Source organism: Micrasema longulum, unplaced genomic scaffold (assembly GCF_059751315.1).
Source record: "Micrasema longulum isolate JH-2025_06_02 unplaced genomic scaffold, ASM5975131v1 h1tg000570l, whole genome shotgun sequence".
Classification (NCBI taxonomy): Eukaryota; Metazoa; Arthropoda; class Insecta; order Trichoptera; family Brachycentridae; genus Micrasema; species Micrasema longulum.
Genome location: NW_028277766.1, coordinates 1,783,233 through 1,806,996, shown reverse-complemented (window position 1 = coordinate 1,806,996; position 23,764 = coordinate 1,783,233). Strand labels below are relative to the sequence as shown.

At 31.6% G+C, this 23,764-nt stretch overlaps 1 protein-coding gene across 1 annotated transcript in view; it reads left to right on the top strand.

Annotated features, from left to right (window-relative positions):
• Nucleotides 1-23,764, top strand: part of Rab23 (RAS oncogene family member Rab23) — a 43,922-nt gene extending 20,158 nt beyond the window's left edge. The window contains exons 2-6 of the mRNA XM_088228199.1: nucleotides 2,171-2,292; nucleotides 14,725-14,887; nucleotides 17,930-18,009; nucleotides 20,536-20,714; nucleotides 23,544-23,764. Coding sequence (XP_088084325.1) covers nucleotides 2,171-2,292; nucleotides 14,725-14,887; nucleotides 17,930-18,009; nucleotides 20,536-20,714; nucleotides 23,544-23,662 — 663 coding nt within the window. The 3' untranslated portion in view covers nucleotides 23,663-23,764. The remainder of the gene's footprint in view (nucleotides 1-2,170; nucleotides 2,293-14,724; nucleotides 14,888-17,929; nucleotides 18,010-20,535; nucleotides 20,715-23,543) is intronic.

Here is a 23,764-nt window from a genome sequence, read left to right as displayed (position 1 = left end):
TTTTAATTTGGTAATGTATCCTAAACAAAACAAGTTTATTGGATTATAATTCGAATTTATTTTTTATTAAATACACAAAATCACCTACATACTAGGCAACGCCTGAAAATATTATTTTTTCAATTTCTATACTTCTTCATGGACCAGGTAATTTATCAACAATATTTTCAAAAATAATATTAATATTAAATTATTATTTAATATTAATATTAATATTAATATTAAATAATATTAATAAAAAATAAAAATATTTTCAGGCGTTGCCTAGTATGTAGGTGAAATAATTCAATTAGACGAATCTCACCCGCATAAATAAAGGTTTCAGCTCTTTAACTTCACAAACATCAACAGATGAAAGAATTGAAGGAATATATATGTTCAAATATAGGCAGAATGGTGAATGTTACACAGTGTGTAAAGTGGCCACTTAAACCAGCCATTGACAGGTCATAAGCCCTGTAGATGCCTGGACTTCTATATTACCTTCTCTTAAATGTTCTTCATCTCTCGTTTTTGGCTCTTCGCGGACGACAACAAAATTCTCAAAATAATTCAAACTTTACAAGACTGCTTTCTTCTTCAATCAGACATTAACTCTTTTAACCGATGGTGTAAAGTCAATAAATTAGAACTAAATATTAAAAAATGCAAAATAATGTCATTTCATAAAACAAAACAACCAATTTCCTTCGAGTACCTATTAGAAAACTCCAAAATTGATGTAGTCAAGTCCATCAGAGATTTAGGAGTTGTTTTGGACTATAAACTGACATACAACGAGCATATAGATAATACAGTAAATAAATCACTGAAATTACTTGGCTTCATTAACAGAATATCCTCTGATTTTACTAATGTCCGTACAATAAAAACTCTTTATTGCTCAACTGTTCGCCCTCTTCTTGAATATGCCTCAGTGGTCTGGTCTCCATTCTATGTCAATCGCATAAATCACATTGAATCAGTCCAACATCGCTTGCTTCGAAAAATAGCGTGGATGCTTGGACTAGAGAGAGATAATTATTCTTACGCTGAAATAGAGTCAATGTTAAATATTTCTAGTCTACAAAAACGTAGAACTAATATTGACTCCATATATATGTTCGGCATACTAAATGGTATAATCGATGTTCCATCATTACTGGGACAAGTAAAATTCAATATTCCGACTCGTAGATTGAGAAACAATGAAGTACTGTTCATCGATCAGCATAGAACAAACTATGGCCTAAATTCTCCAATGACCCGCCTTTGTCGTATTGTTAACTCAAGACAGGATCTGGACTTTTTTGGTTTAAGTTTACAACGATTTAAACGAGCACTAAATAAATAGTCCAGATCTTGTCTCGATGTCCCTTATGTTTGTCAATGCTTCTTTCTTTTTTCTTTAAATGTTTTAAACTATTCTTTTATTGTGATATTTAAACCTTATAAATTGTATACATGGGCAATGTCCGTTAATAAATAATAAAATAAAAAAAATATTTTAATATAAACAGCTCCCCAGGGAGTTGAATCCAGTCCTTGTCTACAAAAATTTGGACAAACTCAAAATATTGTAGGTAAATATTAATTAAATGACATGATATTAATAGCAGTTGTTGACCAGTAATTGAAAGTAAACATGTGAAAAAAAGCAAAGTAAAATAATGAAATGAACGGCAAAAGAAATGACATAAGATTATGACAATAAGACTTGATCTTGTGCTAAATCCCTCGCTGCGTCAGAGGTGGTTTATTATAAAAATTGTGGAATTTATTCAGTATCCACTGCTTTCATACCAGCAAACCGTAGAATTTTGTTGAAAGCAGAGTATTATTACTGCACTACTGGTGTTTTAGAACAAGCTATTTCAGTAGTGGTATACCGGAGGACCCCGGTGTTTTTAGCATTAATAGAATCTGAATATATGAACAAAATAACATTCATAACTCAATTTTGCAAAAAAATGTGACTTCCAGCCTTTCAGCTTTAAGGTAGATATTATTATTAAAAATTAAATTTTTGTAACGTTTTGTGGTAGTCTCCTGCAATGGTGTATTACCCTAGACAAAGTTCAATAAATAAATGGCGCAATTACTATTTACTATAAAAGGACTGAATAATCAGCAGTTTCTTGTGGATATGTTTTGTAGTTTCGTGTGTAGTAATTTATTTATTTATTTTTAGGTGGTGATAGTAGGGAACGGGGGAGTTGGCAAATCCAGCATGATCCAAAGATATTGCAAGGGAACCTTCACGAGAGAGTACAAGAAAACTATTGGTGTAGATTTTCTCGAAAGACAAATTGAGTAAGTATTAACTCCAACTTCATGTTTTACCGTCATATTTGTGCTTAGATTCGTAGTTTTTAGCAACACGAGCGAATAGACAGCGAAAGAACGGCTTTTAAAAAAAGATTTACAATGCGAATCAGAGATGAAATGGATATCCGATAACTATCCGGTATCCGGCCTATCTGGCCCAATTTTTCAATCCAACCGGATACCGGATAGTAGCTTAATAATCCAGCGGTTACCCAATATTCATCTAACTGAGAAAATTTCATGAAATGAACGCCACCGAATTGATTTACTGATATCGAACTTGTTTGGGATAAAGGAAGTAACCCCCATCATTTAAAAAAAATACCCGTTTCATAAAAACGTTCTTCGGAACTCTGGAAAAATAATTTAACCCGCAAATAAAATATGCACACCCGAATAAAAAAGCGCAAGGCGTGAAACTACCAAAAACCATTATGATGATTCAATTCATAATCTTATAAACCATATTTATATGAAACTCATTGATCGATAAGTGATCAATTAAAATAATTTTATTCCTATTATTTTATGAACATAAAAACATTTGTTTTTTACTTTGAGAGAAATTCAAGTTGCACAGCCTAAAATTTCCCTAAATGTTTTCATCACAAAGTTTTGCTAAACATGCAAGTGTTTTTTTTTATCAAACCAAATGGGGGTCCCCTTGGACTAATGGCTGACGCTTGCCTGACACACGGAGAGTTCTGGATTTGATTTCCAGTGAGATCACAATAATTTACGCATTTTTTTACGTCTCTCGTAATTTAAGCTTTATGATTTATAATGATAACTACTAGTCGCTGAAATACGTTACTAAATTTAAGCAGAAAATAGTTACAGGTGACATAAACGTTTCATTTTTATTGAATCGATCCCTCGTATATGTGAAGCATTTAACAAGATTTTTAATAGTCTTGATATTAACAAATTACAACAGGGATGGAGAATACCTTAAATAAGGGAATATGGAAGTCAAGGCATTTACAGGGCTTATGACATGTCATTGGCTGGTTTACGTGGCCACTTTACACGGCTTGATTCAGAAGAACAAAGGCTTTAATAAAGGCTTTAATAGGCTTGATTCAGAAGAACAAAGAATAGACGTTTTGTCTCTTTTCTTGCTCTTAATCATTAAATCAAATGCGATTTTCCACTCCTACTTTCCTTCAATTATCCTTCACCACTCCTTATCAATTTCCTTCTATTCCTTCCCACTATCTCCTTGTTTTGTCCATATTTATCTTATTTTAATATATAGATAGTATTTATTATTTATATAGTTTGAACTTTAAGCCGTCGTTGCTTTATTACAGTATTATTTAGTGAATACATATAATAAGATGGCAGGCCTTACTATGTATACATTGTATATAGTTTTTTTTAATATTAATTTAACCTGTACATATGTTTGTATTTGAAATAAATAAAATAAAAAAAATGATCCGCTGACATTCCATTTAATAAAATAGAAATGAAATGATGAAAAGAAATGACATAATTTTAATTCATCGACTTTGAAAATAGCCGGAAATCATTATTTACGTGTGTTATGCACGTGATGTATGTATTATGTACGATCAAAGAAAAAATAGTATTCATTATAAACAGATAGCAGAAAAAGTAGCTTCCTGAGCAAACGGAAAAACATAAGTATTTGTTTTGTTTATTTATAAGTGAATTGCTTATTGGGGATGAGTAAATAGTAAAAAAAAAAATACTACGGAAAAGATTGAAGTATTTAAAAATCCGTAGAATTTCGATCAAATTCGGTAGATCGGTCTATTTCACCCAAAATCGGTAAATTTACAAAAAAATCGGCGGGGTTGGCAACGCTGAGTGCGCTGAAAGTATATCTATGATTTTATTTCTTCAAGTGAGTGCTTAAGGGGGGTACTGCGAGTACCCCAGCTAAAATGCTATAAATACTACTTAAAAAATATATATCTCGTACAAAATATATATCGTTATGATTGTCATGGTAATGTTTATCAAACTGGTTTATAATATTTCCAGTTTTCTGCGAAATTCATACATTTTTTCATGAAATACTGTTACGAGAGTATTCTATATGGAAGCGCGCTCCTTTCGTTGCTACGTTTTGAACAACACAGATTTGTCACGCCACCAGTTAGTGGGGTGGTTCGGCAGGGAGTTGAGAGTGGAGAGGCGCACGTGCAAACTAACCAAAGTATCGAAGATTACTAAACTGCGAAGTAAATGAAATGCTTGCTGTTTGCGCGGGGGAAAGCAAAGACTAATGTAAATTATTGTTGAAAGAATTAGGTCAAAAAATATTTTAATATTTTTGATACATTCTTAACATTATGTGGTGGAATTATGCAAACAATTAAATCAATATGACGATTAACAAAAAAGTTATTGAACAAATATGCTACCTGCAGCGCAATTACAAATGATTATCGACGTGCTTAAAAACATGCTAAGCATTTGAGCGATCACAATGAACAATAATGAACATGCTTAAATTATCGCGGTCATAAGTCAACGCGTGTGTAATGTCTAAGTCACCTCTCGCGTGGGTTTGTTTTTTGTTTTCCTCGTAAATAAATACAGTTCATTGCCGAAAAATCGGCGTTAATTATAAAAAATAATACAATATATTGCATTTCCAAAACAGAAAGGAGTATCTAATACAAAAAAGTGAAAATTAAATTACAAACTATTACTATGGCGCCTGCTTTTCTTGACATTCGGCTTGCCGACCACACATAAACAACCATGGTGAGGAATTGTTAGCACGTCGCTAATTAGCACGTCGATAGTCATTTGTGATTGAGCTTCAGGGGGACCCTAGATACTCGTTCGTCACGGGAGGGTTAAAATACGTGAAAACAAACCACGATATTCACTGATTCAGTTTCAATTGATAACATTCTCTCCTGAAAAATTGTTGGTTTGTGACATTTGAGGCTTTTAAAACGAGGTCTTCGATTGTTATCATTTACTTTTAATAATTACTTGTGTAGGTAAATGGCGTTAGAACATGTGGGCAATACCACCTGGAGAGAAATACAATTAATTTATGGGCTGTTCCTAAAAAATCCACTCGACCAGGTGCTGATTTACTTTCAGTTTATAGCGCTAACTATCCATTTAGTTGTACTGTGCAGTGAGAGTATGAGAATATAAAATATATACCTGTTTGCATTACGCAGCACTTAGCTTAGACGAAACTAGACCAGTTAATAGGTAGGTATATGATTTTATATCGAAGATCGACATAAATGCCGATTAAGCCACTTCAAATCCCCAATATTCAAATTTAAATCGTCGTGATCGTAGAACAACGACGGATGTGCGAAAAAAGCGACACCGGCCTTCTTTTATATTTGATCTTGAAAAGGTTTTATAAAGGCTTATATTCTAGGCAGTGACGAAGGAGCATATGAAGCAAGTGAGGCTGAGCCTCACTAAGAAATCATTGCTATTTACCAGTACCTAATATGTATTTTAATTCGCATTATATCAACACATTATGAAGATAAAAAACTTGTAACCAATATAAAAATGCTCAAAGATGCCTACAAACATGGTCCGTACTGTGTTATTTACTGCAGGTACCTACTTAACATTTACGCATATCATACTTATCCTTAAAATCTAAGCTTCACTAGAAATTTGGTATCAAAGACGCCACTGATTCTAGGGGTGGTATTCTGGATCTTCTCTATCCCCTAGAGAGTAATCAACCACGGTGTCTTATTAAATAAGCTGTATGAAATCGGTTTCTCGAATGGTATGTTAAAATGAATGGCGAGCTACCTCCAAAACAGAAACCAATACGTCTCCTACGGTATATTCGCGTCAGAGTGTTTCCATACTTTCTCGGGTGTCCCGCAAGGCTCTAACCTGGGTCCATTGTTGTTCTCAATTTTCATTAATAATATTAAAAATGTAATTTTGAACTCGCGTTTTCTGTTGTTTGCGGATGACTTAAAACTAATCTTAAAGGTGACAACTTCTGAAGATTTTCGTCTTCTCTAAGTGGATATATCTTATATATCTGAATGGGGAAGGCGAAACAAACTTGCATATTGATGTAATGAGTAATGCTTATGATGAGCAAATTCAGTCGGTCCCGTCTTCCTCGTAATTTCAGGCGTTGCCTGGTATGTAGGTAAAATAATTGGTCACGTCCTTCACTAGGGCCCAAAAAACTGTTTTTTTTCGCTACAAAATGAATGACCAGAATTTGATACGAACATTGAATGTTAAAGATCTGGGCGTTAGATTTGTGAGCATTCTGACATTTCATGAACACATAGAGACAATCAGTGGTAATACATTGAAGATGTTAGGATTTGTTCTGCGTACAGCCAGGGTTTTCGAAAATACCCGCGTACTGAGAACTCTTTACAACTCCTTGGTGCGAAGTAGACTCGAGAGGGGCTCGATGATTTGGGGGCCACATGAACTGATGTACTCTCTTATGATAGAGAAAATCCAAAAGAAGTTTCTGAGATATCTATACATGAGAGAGTGCGGGTATTATCCTTGGCTCTACCCGACCGAGTTTCTCCAGGGTATGCTTGGCTACAACAGTTTAGAGACTATAAAGAATGTGTATTTGACTACACATTTTTATCGATTGTTGCGCGGTATGATCGATAATTCTGAGATTATGATGAGCATTGGTTTGTATGTTCCTGATAATTACCTAAGACAGCGTTAGCATAGAGTGTTTCATATTCGGTCAAAGAGGATTGGCCTACTACTCGGTTAAAGTGTACAATCTACTTCGGCGTAAGTATAGCCTGTGAGCTCGCCAATACATGACAGATGACATTAACATAACCATAGAAAAACATAGCAGTTGAGCTCTCAGAAGTAAAGCAACGTGAATGCAGCAATGCTTGAACTACATGTCAATAATATTCTAATAATAAATAATATTATTTGGCTATACGGAACTTTAAAGCACACCTTGGTTTAATTACTAATAGTATTTTATTGGTTAGGTAGGTGTATTTAAAAAAAATATTGCGTACCTGAAAAAAGCACAAATAATTATGTTTTTGTAAATGATGTCAGTAGCGACACTCAGAGAGTGGCTTTGTGACGTTTTGACATTTTTTATAAGAAATTCATGGCGTAGCCGAAATACTGTTATAAAAACGAGGATGTTTTTGTTGATTGACGTTAGCAGGCGCTACCCAGGGGCGACTTTGTGACGTGAGAAATTATTTAAAAAAAGAGATTTATGGCGTAGCCGAAATATTGTAATTAAAACGAGGATGTTTTTGTTGATTGACGTTAGCAGGCGCCACCCAGGGGCGACTTTGTGACGTGAGAAATTATTTAAAAAAAGAGATTTATGGCGTAGCCGAAATATTGTAATTAAAACGAGGATGTTTTTGTTGATTGACGTTAGCAGGCGCTACCCAGGGGTGACTTCATGACGTGATGAAATTATTAATTTAAATATTTTTTTTCATTTTACATAGCGTAGCCGAGATAAGAAATTGCGTGGTGTTTCGAAATTTAACCGTGTAGGTAGCCGCCTAGTTACAATATTATTTTTGTATTTGTATAACTCCTGTTTTATAATGTTTATGTATTTATCGCTATAAGAATTAAACTAAAGATAGTTTTTACTTTTAATCGCTATCCGTTTTTTAAATTATGTTTGTAACACTCAGTAATATTTATTTTTCAAGTATTCAATGTTATTTTTGCATTTTAATTAATATTGTTAATATTAAGCGTATTTTTATTTATTCGAATTTACTAGACTGTTTTTATTACAAAAAATAAAAATGCATATTTCTCTATGTATTTTTCTGTTCTAAACAATCTATTAAAATAATACACATCAAATTTCCATTGTCTGTTGATTTTATTTGCAATCTTCTTTTTTTTCGATAGTTAAAACTCTAGGATATTCAAAGACAATAAAAATTTTACTGTCATATATTGGCGAGCTCACACGCTATACATAGCCCTCTACTTCTATTATCCATAAGGACAATTAGTAAGTACTCTCAATTTAAAATTTCTATTAAGAAATGGCTAGTGGAGGTGGGTTGCGCACGGATCGATGAGTGGATCAAGCCAAATAGGTGAAATGTGTGTACTGTTTATGAAATTTGTTCTATTGGTCTGTATAAATTGGTTATGTTTGTTATGATTATTTTAGTTTATATTGTTTATTTTTTTAATGATAATTAGGTTGATTAGATTAATTAAGTATTTTTATTATTATTATTAAGTATGTTAACTTTGTTAAATGACTAATTTAAGGCATGTTTCACATTTTGTAAAATGTTTTCCTCAGCACGGGACACCCCAGTGAGGGAACATTATTGTGTATAAAAAATAGAATACAAACAATCTAAAAGTATAAATAAATAAAAATAAAATAAATATAATGGCCACACTGGTGACGAAACGTCAAATGCGGCAAACACCTGTCATAGGTAACCCTACATGCGTCGTTGTTCTACGATCAAGACGAAATGAAAAAAAATGTTATTGTAAAACGGGTTTCGTTTCTACCTCATCGTTGAACCGATTTGATGAAAAGTTGGTTTGTATACCTACAGTATTTTATAACGACACCAAGGTTTAAATTGGGCACAAAAAATGACCTTATTTATTTCAACAATATTTTCAGTTTTATCAAAATGAACGTTTTAGGGAAGGAAATATGGAAGGTTAGGCATAATATGAATGTTTTAACGTAGACAAAACGGTGAATCTTACAGCCAGTAAAATGTGGCAACTCAAACCAGCCAATGATGGATCGTAAGCCGTGTAAAAAAATGATAGTTGTATATCGCTTAGTCATTATCCGATTTAAAAAATAATTTACTGATAGGTTGGTTTTTTGTTCTATTCGCTAGTTTAAAATCACACATATGGTCTTTATGAATCTCTGATATCCATTTTAATAAATGAGATCAGAGATTCATAAAAGATGTCGAAAAATGTCTTATTTTATGAGTAAGAACCGTTTTTCAATACATTTGTCGAAAAAAGTAACATTTTAAAAAATACACAAAGTAGTGTCCAACCGAAACAGGATTTTCACCCGAAACCGAATTTCGGTTTCTGTCCTAGTTTCGGCCGAAACCGAAACTGTATTAAATAAACAATATTTTGAGTTTGTTCAAATTTTTGTAGACAAGACTGGATTCAACTCCCTGGGGAGCTGTTTATTTTATTTTTTTTATTTTTATTTTTATTATTTTTTATTTTTATTTTATTTATTGGGGATATCAACAGTAATACATGTAATAAAAATATAACAAATAACATATACAGAGAATAAAACCAATAACAGATATCCACAGAAATACATTAAATACACGTACAATACATACTAGTGTGTTTGTGTGAGTGTAAGTGAGTGAGAGGGTAGATGTGTTGGTGTTATATTGGAAAGAGGGTGTCAGGTATCGAAAATATAAATATATATAAAATATTAAGAATTAGAGATAAAATTTAATAAAATAAAATAAAACTTTATTATTGAAACTAAGTATAAGACAAAAAAGTATGTTTTAAGACGCGCATTTTAAATGTTATTTTTTTACAATCAAATGGATCAATAAGGGGAAAGTTCAAATTATATTCACTGGCAAAACGTATAAGTTGAGAGTTTTGGGCATAGTTCGTACGAACTGCTGGCACATGAAATAGAGAGCTCAATAGGTAACAAGTTTATATTAACATATTACAACAGAGATGAAGAAAATTTGAGAGAAGGAAATATATAAGTTTAGGCATCTACAGGGCTTATGACCTGTCAATGGCTGGTTCAAGTGGCCACTTTATACACTGTGTAACATTCACCATTCTTTTATGCCTTTAGATGCCTAAACTTCTATATTACCTTCTCTGAAATGTTCTTCATCTCTGTTGTAATATGCTCATATAAACAGCTCCCCATGGAGTTGAATCCAGTCCTTGTCTGCAAAAATTTGGACAATTTAAAATATTGTTGATAAATCCAACTGGTCCATGAAGAAGTATAGAAATTTTAAAAATAATAACATTTTCAGGCGTTGCCCAGTATGTAGGTGAAATAATTCAATCAGATGAATCTCACCCGCATAAATAAAGGTTTCAGCTCTTTAACTTTACAAACATCAACAGATGAAAGAATTGAAGGAATAGAGTGTATTAAATAAGTTATAAGTCACTTCAAAACGCCCAAAATTAGGCGTTTTTATTGTTAAACTTTACGAATTCATTAAAATAAGTGTTAAATACAATACACAATTAAATAAAAGGCGTAAGTACCTACATTTAGGGAGTAAATTGGTTATTTTTAGCGCTTTTTGGTTTGTCGTTATGTTATTTATTTGTTTTATCTTATTTGGGATTTTTACATCTATTACATAAAAAATAAGTAGAACAATATTAACAATACTAGAGGCAATTAAGAAAATCCACTGTAAATCTAATGACACATAATATATAAGAAAAGAGTTTACGTAATTGTATGTGTGTGACGTTTGTATTCATGTGTGTGTATGTGTGAATGAATGAGGGAGAGTGTGCATGTGCGCGTGTGGATGCATGAGAAAGAGGGTGCGTGTGTGTGGGTGCGCAAGTATATGCACAATTTTTATATTTAAAACTTGTAATTATGTTGAAAATAATAAAGAGTAGTAAAGAGCTTGGTAAGAAATTTGATTATTTTTTTAAAAATGTAACATGTAACAATTCTTCAATGTACGTTATGGGAACTTTAACTTATTAACTATGAAGAAATTACAAAAATATAATATCGGGTTGTGGTCCCGTGGCAAGTGTCTCGGACTCACGGACCAAAGGTCCGTGGTTCGAATCCCACTCTACCTCAACTCGATTCCCATTTTCTAATAGTGAGTTATTTACAACTCGTTGAAAATGGTTCTCAAAATTAAATATTTGGGTAAATCATAAAAACGCAAATATTAATTTAATCGGGTTGTGGTCCTGTAGCTAGTGTCTCGGACTCACGGACCAAAGGTCTGTGGTTCGAATCCCCCTCTACCCCAACTCGATTCCATTTTCTAATAGTGAGTTATTTACAACTCGTTGAAAATGGCTCTCAAAATTAAATATTTGGGTAAATCATAAGAACGCAAATATTTCTTTTTTAAAAAACAATAAAAATATTATTATTTTATTTTTTTAATGAAAGGTTGTAAAACTACTAACTGTAGTCAACAAACCACACAATCAGACTAGTTTTATTTTTTATATTAGACAATGGCAATACAATAACTAATTGTTTAAATGGATAACAATCCAATATCTCGAAATGTGTATTTGGGATACTTACGCAAAAAAAAACTTTACAAAAGTCCGCTTGTAAATATATTTAAAAACCTATCCGACGCGTGCGGATGCTAATAATGTAATCCGGGATATCCTGACCGCAGGTTCCAGTCGAGCAGAAGCTTCGGACTTGTTGGTCGAAACCGAAACAGCGGCCGAAACTAGTTTTATTGGCCGAAACTGGCCTAAGCCGAATCTTTCGTCGGTCACTATTAGAAAGATAAAAAAGCTCCGTTTTTAAAGGGTTTTAAACTAAGGGCATCGGAAAAACACAACAAATGACTTAATTTCTTCTTGACAATTTTTGTTTGTGTCACAAATACTGAATAGTATTTAATATATCTGTGGTCACAACCATCAGGACATACAAACGCGCAACGCTTAAGGCTTCTTTTTCTCTATTTTAAGAAGTGACTCTATCGTCGTTAAATAAATATTCGTGGATTTCCGCAACCACCTCAGGGCCGCAATTATTGACGCTATTTTCATCGGTACATATCGAGACGATATAAATTAACATCGATATTTATGTACTAAAGTATGCATATTTGTACGAAAATTTAAACTACCTTCGTCGGTAACCGATAACTGAACATGCTAAGAAAAATAATTTGTAAACATATTCTATTTTTCATACAGAAAACATAATTTTACTTTGTAGATAAAACTTAAGATAAATTTTAACTTCCCATCAGAATACGTACCCAGGATTACTCACGTCATATATTTATTTTGATGTCATGTTATCTCTGTCACATAATAGATAGATAAATCAATCAGTCAACAATGTTAATTTATTTGAAAACTGAAAGCAAAGTTATAGAAAAATGTTGAGAAAAAAATATTACATAAGAGCTCCCGTTGCATATCTGAGATCCAGATAACTATTTTTAATGTAGGTAGTTGATACGAAAGTCATTTTTTTTTGCAAAAGATTTCACTAATTCAATGTATTTTATACACGAAAAGAAAAATAATCCGACAATCGTACAAGCTTATATATTAGATTGCTACGGTCCTGACAGACCCAACGCCTCACGCAGCTTATTTGCGTAATCAGCCAAGGTCGCCGTCCTGGTGACATGCTACGTTACAAGAGTCAGGAGGATACAGAGAAGAGAGGCCCTGTCCACCGATCCCATGCGACCTTCGGAGTGAAGCAAACGTGATGAAACCTCATTATATAGTCGTTGCGCCTTCGAAACATAAAATACGTATTTTTCACTAAGTTAAAAAAATCAATACACCGTATCCTAGTCCATTATTTCATAGTACATGATAATATATCGATTATCATAAAAATAATAATGATAATCATGGTTTATTAATAAAAACTTACAATTTCTTTATCTACTACATGCATACTTAGGTAATAGATTTCTCTGGATTATGTCTAGTCTGCCTAACTAGTTACAACCTGTTTTAAAGCAGACATTTTTATGCAAAAATAAACAATAACATGACTACCTACTAGTTAATTTATTATAGAGTATACAATATTTAAATACACCATTTATTATTTTAGAATGTTTTTGAGTAAGTTTTCCGATTTTTCTCTGACTAAATCCTGTAACCCTTTTTTTACAAATTTATTTAATTAAATTCTGTTCATGTTTTGTAAAGTTCGAGTAACATATTGAATATAATGGGTCCCAAAAACTTGAAATTTCTTTGCCCGAATTCAGAGTTTGCGGTAGACCCCATGACCCATCCTTTAGTTTGACTTCTGGTAGTGTGGGAGTGTTCCTTTTGGGATTTGGTAGAATAACTTGCTTTCACAAACATAATTATTCTAGATGTATATAATTGCCTAATATAGAATTCCTCGAACAACTTGACACTGGGGTACTTGAAGGGCTTTTGTAAAATTATTTTAACAATCAATTTTTGAGCAGATTCGAGGGGTTTTAATATTGATCTAGTAATGCCTCCCCATCATATTATGCGATAAGTTATAATTGAATTAGATAAAATATAATATACACTTATTTGTTTATAAATTTGTATAAACCACTTAATTTTTTTAATTACACTTCAACCGGTTTCGAGGTTACTACCTCATCGTCAGGAATTTAACTAACTTATAATTACACGCGTTGCTATTTATATAATAAAATATTGTATGAAAGAGACAGAAAATTTAAAGAAAGAGAGAGAAAGAAGATAAAATAAATCATAACGGGAATAGTTTTAAAAGAGGACTCGAAGTTAAATTTAATTGATTATTTATTATTTGAAGTTTTTGATTAATGGCTTTACTAATTTCTAATCGTGTAATTATAAGTTAGTCAAATTCCTGACGATGAGGTAGTAACCTCGAAACCGGTCGAAGTGTAATTAAAAAAATTAAGGGGTTTATACAAATTTATAAACAAATAAGTGTAAAATGTCATACCACAAAGTGAAAACTGTTTTTGATAACAATAATAAATATAATATAGTTTAAATTTATTGCAACAGAGGGGGAAACATTATTGAGAAGGGAATATGGAAGTCTAGGCATTTACAGGGCTTATGACCTGTCATTGGCTGGTTTAAGTGGCCACTTTACACTTGTGCAACATTTACCATTCTGCCCATGTTTAAACATCCATATTTCCTCAATTCTTCCTTCCGTTAACTTAAGTGAAGTAAAGGAGCTAAAACATTTATCATGCGGATGATCTCACATTAATCTTCAATCTTCATGCGGCTGAACAAAATCACCCACTAGGCAACGCCTGAAAACAATTTTCCAATTTTTATACTTCTTCTTTTACCAGGTAGTTAATTCAACAATGTTTTAGGATGTCCAAAGACTTCCATATTCTGTTCTCAATAATGTTTCCCCCTCTGTTGCAATAAACTTAAATATAAATAACACCCTAAGGAGGAAATCCAGCCAGTCTGCCAGCATTTGGACATATTCAAACATTGTTGTATAATATAGTTGTTTGAGTTTAATTAAGGATAATATGGTACGAATCGACTTGAAGATATGGGAATTTAAAAAAAAATGTGTTTTACATTCTATGAGTTCTGTCTTTTTGAAATTTGATATTTCGATTTTCGGTTTTTCAGAATATTTTCTGGAACGCAGCCGGTTTCGAAGGGACAGCGAAGATTATATAAGTATTTTTTTTTTAGATTGGACGGTGAAGAGGTTCGGCTGATGTTATGGGACACTGCCGGGCAAGAGGAATTTGACGCCATCACGAAGGCTTACTACAGGGGGGCGCAGGCTTGTGTCCTCGCTTTCTCCACAACTGACAGAGACTCGTTTCAAGCCGCTCATTCGTGGAAATTAAAAGTGAGTATCTCCTCAAATTGATCATTTGTACCGCGGTTACACTGGATAACTAAGTACCTACGTATTAGATACGTATAAATCGACACACAGTATCTTATCATTGGCTGATTTAAGTGGCAACTTTACACACTGTGTAACATTCACCTTCTCAAAAATGTTTCCCTTCTCTGTTGCAACTTTTGATATTATTTTTTTACGTTGATGACTTTTGTTTAGATTCTGGGTAGGTACTTACCGACTTATTTAAATATATTAACGAAATTAAATTAAATAACTAAAGTCCTTAAAATATAGCTTGATTAGACTGATAGATGTCAGCAAAAGTGACGACATGATTTTGTAGTAACGTCTAAAGAGTGATTTATATTGACACACGAAAAATCATTCGTATCTGGCATGTTAATTTATTTTTTTAATACAATGCTTGATATATAAATCAACATAATTATATGAAATTTGCTTTAAAACTATAATAAACCTAATTATTAACGACGTTCTTACAAGGTTACGTCATTTTGCAAAAATGTTAAGAAATTTCTTCCCATTGGACAAATTGACCAATGTAAATCGATCGAAAAAAAAAAAATATATTGTTGTTCATGAAAAAATTACTAAATGTCTTATTTTTTTAGTAAATAATTGTCGTAAATACACTATAATAAGCTTGTTTTTGCATTTTTATATCAATTTTCGGAAACAGGGTTTCATGTTTGCATGAAAAAAATAATAAAATGGATTTGATCGGTACATGATCAGTGAGCAGTAATTTTCATCACTAGTGACATTAATTTGGCAGCTGTCATTTTAATGAAGCTATATTTTAAAGACTATAATACCAAATGATGTATAATGTCAGTGGTAATACCAAAACCAAATAAATGCATAATATTTAAATACGCATTGAATTTAATTTTATTTGAAAATGAAGGTGTTCTGACTTTTCTTTTTACAAACGTTTTCCCGTGTTTTCTCCCTGGATTATGGCACGAGAGCAGTGATTTTTTCACTCACTGTAGATATTTTTTATTGGCGTGTCTCTGTCGTTTTGCTTTTTTTATATAGTTTGTTATGGGAGCTAGGACCGTCCAAAAACCCAGAGAAGCACTTAGTATTATCTGCCGTTTTTAGACGTACGGTAAACAAATATGGTAATAATTTTGAAAAAATAAAAAGGCACTGACACACTCAATTTCATTCTGATACTTAATAAAAAAAACCAAACGGTTGGGGTGCGGAAAACGGGACAGCGAAACGTCGATTTTAGATTTTAGTTAGGCAAAACCAGCTTGACGTGCTGTTGTCTATTTCGAACAGTGCCGGAGAGGCATTTATTTATTTATTTATTTATTATAAATATACGGCCTAAGCCTATTGCAACAGTTACATGAAGAAACATAAATGCAAGAAACTGAACAAAAATAACATAAAGCAAAGACAAACAAGGGCAAAACAATAATTGTATACAATATATTCAAAAAAACGAAAGACCTAAAATTTTGAGCTAAACCATGCCAATCCAACTTCATCCCACACTGTTTAGTCGCGAAGAGATCTACGAAAAGCCGGAAGATCTATCCCAAAAAATTCGACGTGTGATGAAATGACTAATCTACACATTCTGGACATTGGGGCATAAAAACCAAAGTTGCTCTTAGAAGATTTTATAAATAGCAGATTTTGAATTCTGGTGACACGGTTGGGAACATGAAAAGAAATTGATTGCAACAGAGATGGGACATCACTTAAAGCATTAAGTATTTTGAAAATGCATATAAGGTCCATCTCAGTTCTACGTCTCTCCAATGAAGACAGATTAAGAGATTGCTCTATTTCAAAATAGGAATAATTACCCCTTTGTAATCGGAGCAACCATGCCACTTTTCTTAGAAAACGGTGTTGGACAGACTCGATATGGTCAATATGAGCATTTGCGAGGAACTGACAAATAACAATGTTCAAATACCTACCTATTCATTAAAATTCCCAGACACCGTCTATCCTCTTTAGGACTGTCGCTTATTTTAAGAAATCCGAGGTAGTGAATAATTTATTATTTTAATATAATCGAATTGAATGTTCAATTTAATGAAGCCACTTTAAGTTTATGCCAAAAAACTCTAAATGATTTATCATTCGCCACAAAAAATGTTCAGTAAAAAACGACAGAGCATAGAATTAAGAATAGTCTAGAAGGAGCGGAGCGTAGAATCATATTTGAATATATCGGACTGTGTCCAAAAAAACCCCCACTTTGCTCCACTTTCGCTGCGCTCATGCGTGAAGTCGCCGCCTAATGTTGTCAGATCGCGAAAAATTTAATCATAACACAATGTAAGATAACTATATTTTTTTTAAAAAGAAATTTGTTAATTTAACTAAAATTTTATTGTACACGCAATACATTGATTGGCACAACAGAGTAGATAAGTAAAGGGTCATTTAATAAGAGTAATTGAACTTTGAACTTATAAAATAAAACAAATTTTATCTTACATGAGGCGGATATTTTTATGTCATGTTAAATAATATTTGATGTCACTATGTTTTAAAGATAATGTCGTTCAAATGTCCACCACGGTGTTGTTTAATCTGAGAGGTCCAATTTTCATTAGTTCTCTCATTAGATGAGCAAAGTAACGTCAAAAAGTTGACTACCCGGGCAACACTAACAAAATGGCCATTTTGTTTTCTTTGACAATCTGACAGATAAAAAAAAAAAATTTTTTTAGAAATGAATTTAGTACTTACACACGAAATGTGATCCCATCCTATTTCTTTAAGATCCCAGCAGTATTTCTTCACTTTAAAACTACACAACATGGCATAGTTGAATTCAATTCGGGAGTTTTGTACTGAGCGACGTATATAAAGAAACTAACGGGTCAAAACGTAAAACTACTCCATGAAGAGTAGTTTAGTCGCCTTCTGTTTGATACGCGTATTCGGTTTCTGGACTATTCTTAATTCTATGCGACAGAGGTTAGATGACATAATATTGCGTTTTATGTGAGAATATGATAGTAATAATATTTTTTCTTTCAGGTAGAAAATGAATGTGGAGATATTCCTACAGTAATAGTGCAAAATAAAATTGATTTGATGGACCAAAGCGTTGTTGGACCGTAAGTATCTAAATAATAATCATTGTTATTCGTTATTTATTCAATTTGATCATTTACGCAAACACGTAAAAAGCTGTCAAAAAAGCAATTTAATGGTAACTAGTACATAACATTAAACAAAGTTTGAACGAGAAACAAGTAAATAAATCGACTACTCGGAGAATAGAAGCTAGAAAATTATTTTGTTGCGATTTACTTTTATGTTAGTAGGTAAAAGTAAGTAGACATATTACTTAAAATATATTTTTTAATGCTTACCCGTTTCGTAAATTCATCAAGTTCACTCACTGATTTATGATGATTATAAAGGGATAAAGAATAATTGATATTCCAAAACCGGTTTAGTAAATATCAATGACGTCTATATTGAACACTACCGTAAAGTACCTACCAAATGTAATCATTCCATGCTAAAATTTAAGTTTGTTGGCAGCATTGTAAAATAATTTTATAGGCCGATTTTAATTTCAAATATCCGCCTTTTCAAACAAGTTTTTTGAATTCTAAATATTCTAACAGGATTATATGAATTATATCTAAAAAAAATCACTATAAAAAAGGATTACAGAGTTTGTTCGGTATTCAAATATATTTTATATCCAAATAATAGTCCCTGCGACTGCTGGGTAGGTAGGTACCTGACAGTAGATTAATACATGGACGCGCCCTATAGAGTAAAATATTTTTAAAAGTTGTGACACGAAATAGTTACTGAGTTTATTTATTTATACCAGGGATGCATTCGACGATCGCGCATATGCTACCAAAAATTGGAGGACACCTTAGAGTATAGATGTATATACTCTAAGGAGGACACTAATTTTTGGTACATACAAAAGTTTGTATTTTAACGTTAAAAATCAACGTTCGTTTTTGGTGGATCTCAATCAGAAAATTTCCTTAAATTCCTTTTAATTTCGACCCATTAATTTCTTTGCGCTGGATTTTGGAGAATCCAAAAATAATATTAACTCACGTTTATTATATTTTAAAACGAATACCTGTCAGTACTCCCCTGTAACCTGTAGCTAAAAAAAGCTTCGCAATTGCGCCGCTAGTCGTAGTTTGACATTCAGGTGATCTAAACAAAAATATGCAACGAATTATTCATAGACGCCGCTTTTATAATTTTTTACGTTTTTTTTCAAAAGAAATTTTATAAAACTTGGTTTGCGGAAACTTTACACTATATTGATTGTAACAAATACCATAACAATATTATTTAGATTCTTTTCACAAAATGGTGTACAAAACAAAAAAAAGTTATTTTTTGTTTTGTACAACCATTTTATGAAAAGGGATTTAAATAAATTGTTATGGTATTTCTTACAATCAATATAGTGTAAAGATTCCGCAAACCAAGTTTTGTAAAATTTTCATTGAAAATAAATGTAGAAATCGCATTTTTCTTTTAGAATAACCTTACAAAATAAAAAATAATATTTTTATTTGAATATCAATTGTTTTAAGCTTTGTTAATCACTCATTTACCAATGAAAACTTACACAATCCGTTTAAAAATGTTTGTCCGTTTGTTCATGAGTTAATTGTAATTATTTTTGAGGGCTCAGGGTATGTCTATGTGTATTAAATATGTCAATGATTGTACGTAATAGATTATCAAGATACTTTATATTTGGTGTATTTACATACGTGTTTCAGGGCCAGACCGCAAAACTTCAGAGGAAAATTCCTCATGGCATAGAGTTATATATTATACGTTTACCACAAGGCATAGAACATTCTATGCCTCGTGGTAAACTTTTTTAAAATCCTATTTTTTTTTTTTGAAAACTCATTTTTTGAAATGAAAAACTTCAGTGATTATAATTTGAAAATGGAGACAATCCTTAATGTCTCGGACTATCATGCCTTCCACAAAACGACTTTTCTCAAAGTAAATCCAAAGTTTTTATCCTCTAGCTTTACTTTACTAAAAAGAAACAATAGAAAAGATTTTGTGAAGTCACTTACTTGTTACCCTGTACCCCAGATCTGAGAGGCCCAAAGGGTTTTAAAAAATTCGCTTTCAATTTCAAAAAGTTAGATTAGAATAACCGGCTAGATTGTTTGATTTATTAAATGGCTTACAAACAATAGATAAAATAGGAAATACATTTTCCCACCAATGCCAATAGCAACGAAACAACAAAACACTAAAAATAATATTTTTTAATTATTATAAAAATCATAATTACTATAATAGTTTTTAATCATTAGTTTTGTATTAAGGTGGCGGTTATTGAATTCTCATTGGCTGTAGAAAAGGTGTTAAAATCAGGAAAAATAAAGGAAACATTATTACTGTTTTGTCTGCCTCATGGTGTAATATTCAACACGTTTGCCTACCATGCAAGAGGTCTCGGATTCAATTCCTGATATGGTTGACATGGAATATATATTTTAAAATATGCTTTTAAACACTAGAATATTTCATAGTCCATTGATTGGCACTTGAAGTACCCCGAGTAACATTTTTCCTAACTGACCATGCTTACGCCTAATCTAACGAAACTTTTATTTAAGTGATGAGGCTGAACTGCTGGCGCGGTCTCTCGGATGTCGGCTAATGCGAGCTTCAGTGAAGGAGGATGTAAACGTGGGAGCCGTGTTCCGACACCTGGCAGCCCGATGTCTTCAGGAACTGCACCGACAAGATGAAGAGGCGGAAGAGCTTCTGGAGACCAGACGACACATTGCTATCAGTCAGTATATTAAAAGAATACCTACCATTACAGTAAAACTACAATCATCTGGATCAATGAATGCCAGACATTATCACATAAGTTAATTGGTTTGACGAAGAAACGCGCTGGCCGCCAGTGCTCTTTTTTATTTGTTATTATAACCTTTATTATTTTCCAATAACGATACGGATACGGATATTTAGCTATCCGGATAACTGGCGTTCGGATAAAGCGAGTTCTACTGTATTTTTATCACTGAAAATATCCCAATGACATAAAAACTGCATATAAATATTTTATTCAAATCACAATCGAAGAAGTTTAGGCGGGTACATTGAAGAAATTACGTAATTGAAAGTAGGTTAAACTATAAAAATATTGTGTGGGCCACTCCACTGTATATATTTTTTAAAACACATTTTTAATTAATGCCTACAAGGAGTTTCTCATTCAAATATCAACTCTCTCAATATCAATATCAAGGAAAATCCAGTCAATATAACTACATAGCGTACTATTTATTATATTATATAAAACTTCGAAATTACACAATGAATTGAACATATCGTTGCTATACTGCCAGAATGCATTAAGTCAACCGTCTTTATATATTTGAAATATTTTTTAATATAGGTGCAGATGTTGATTTAAAATTTTATGCTATGCCTAGAATAAATATTACTCTTTCAAAGCTTGAAAAAATTTAAGTAAAAGAAAATTGTGGGAGAAATAATGAGTTGAAAGAATAAAAAAGTTTTAAATGCGATTACCTCGGAATTTGTTTTAATGACTTAATGCAGTCTGTCAGTAAAGCCTCGATATTATAAAATAAATCACAACTCCTGAGCATAATTTACTAAAACTAATATAGAGGCAGTTGATTTTTTTTTTTGAGAGAATATTAGGATCAAATATTTGCTATTTGTAAATAATAACAAATGTAAAAAATTAAGCTACATAAGTATTTATATTATAATAATATGTTAGTAGATGAGTTATTTTAATTGGGGTATATGAGTATACAAATACAGTTTGTCAAAAAATAGTATTTATTTACAGTTCACCAACAGTAAAAGATATCACAATATATATAAACTTCATAAAATGAAATAATCATAGCACTAAACATCTTTCACCAATTACATGTTAACATTAAAAATGACAAAACAAAAATTAAAAATGTTAAATAGACCAAAATTTCATTTACAACAAACACAATTTATTAAAATTTAATCTAAAATAGACAGAATTTATACAAGTCAACAAAATTGAATTTAAATATTCATAATTTATAAACAATCTAATAATAAGTTTTTTTTATGTATAACAATAACTACAGTTATAATTGTAATACAAAAATTAAAAGGAAGAAGTAACAATAAATTAATAAGGTTATTAAAATAATTCAAAATAAATGCAAATTAGAAGTATGATCTAATTTTTTTAGTCAAGGAATTTTTATATTTGTGTGGACCATCAATAAAGTATAATATAGATTTTTTAAAAGTTAGTAACACCAAATTAAAAGGCTCGTTTTGGGATTGGTTGTTAGTTATTTATTACAAAGTCATAATTTTATACTTCAGTGTTGCTGTTTTTAAAGTGTTACCATAAAACTAAACATTCAACTTTATTGCATAAAAATATTTTTAATAAAGCAATAGATAACTCTGTCCTTATAAATAATTGTAACTTAACACACTGTACATAAGCTATTGTAACTACAGCAAAACTCCAATTATCCGTATAAATGAGTGCCTGACGTTATCCGGATATGCAGAAATCCAGATAAAAGGATTTACCAATAAATTAGAGTTGGGACTTATGTCTCAAGTAAATAAATAAATTAATGCAATGTTTTTAAATAAAATGCAAAATTGACTGTAAGATCAGTTTAATTGCTTTAGAAATAATACAGTGAATTGGAATCATATTCAAAACTTACTTCAACATGTCCAGCAAAGTCAATTGCTCCGACGAAGAAACCGTTTATGAGCGTTTATGGTTCCTGATAACAATCCGGATGACTGGGGTTCAGATAAACTAAGTTCTAATGTAATTACATGGAAACTTCACTGTCTATAAAAATTGAGTTTAATTTTTATACTTCCAATATGGTACATGTTTTTTTGTTTGTTTGGTTAATAAAATGAATAAATAAGAGAAAAGCCATAAGAACACCAGCAATCTTACTTATTTGGATTGTTTTTTGGACTAACTGAATGTAGGTACTAAGAATAAAAAAAATAACAATAAAATACAATTGTTTCATAATAAATGTCTTATTTGAAGCACTAACTTTTTGGTTATTAATTATAATAAAATAACTTTGTTTTTAAATGCTATTTTTTTATTTTTTCCACTGACCGGTTTCAAAGCAAACAAGCTTCTTCGTCAAGGTTTACGTAACTAATGAATTATTTCCTATTTTATTTTATCCATGTTTTCTAAATGCTACACATGGAGCTAATAAATCAAGCCTTTTTTTCCCTAAAAGAGTGGTAATTTGAGATGCATATTTTCGAAACAAGACAGGAGTGAATAAAAAAAAAATTGTTTATTCGGTTATTAACAATTTTTTTCTTATTATGAATTGCCTTTTTAATTTCTAAGATTTTCAAGTTGTCTAATTTTAATATTTTATTTTGAAAAGAGACTTGATTTATTAGTTCCACGTGTAGTATTTAGTAAACATTGATAAAAATAAAATAGGAAATAATTCATTAGTTATGTAAACTTTGACGAAGAAGCTTATTTGCTTTGAAATCGGTGAGTAGAAAAAAAAAATTGTGGTTAAAAACAAAGCTGTTTTATTAATTTCATTACAATTGTTTTAATTTGTTTTAGGTGCCTTTAGTCCTAGTCACTTATCCCAACCAACTAATGGAACAATAGTATTGAGACCCGGGAAGCATCGCAGCTCCAAGAAGAAAAATGTCTTGAGAAACGCATGTAGAATATTATAAAACATACTTCGGTACCTCGACAATACCATTTTAGATTATGACATAGTAATATAATTATTTGAAGGTGTTATGGTATGATGATGTAGTGTCATATAAAACAAA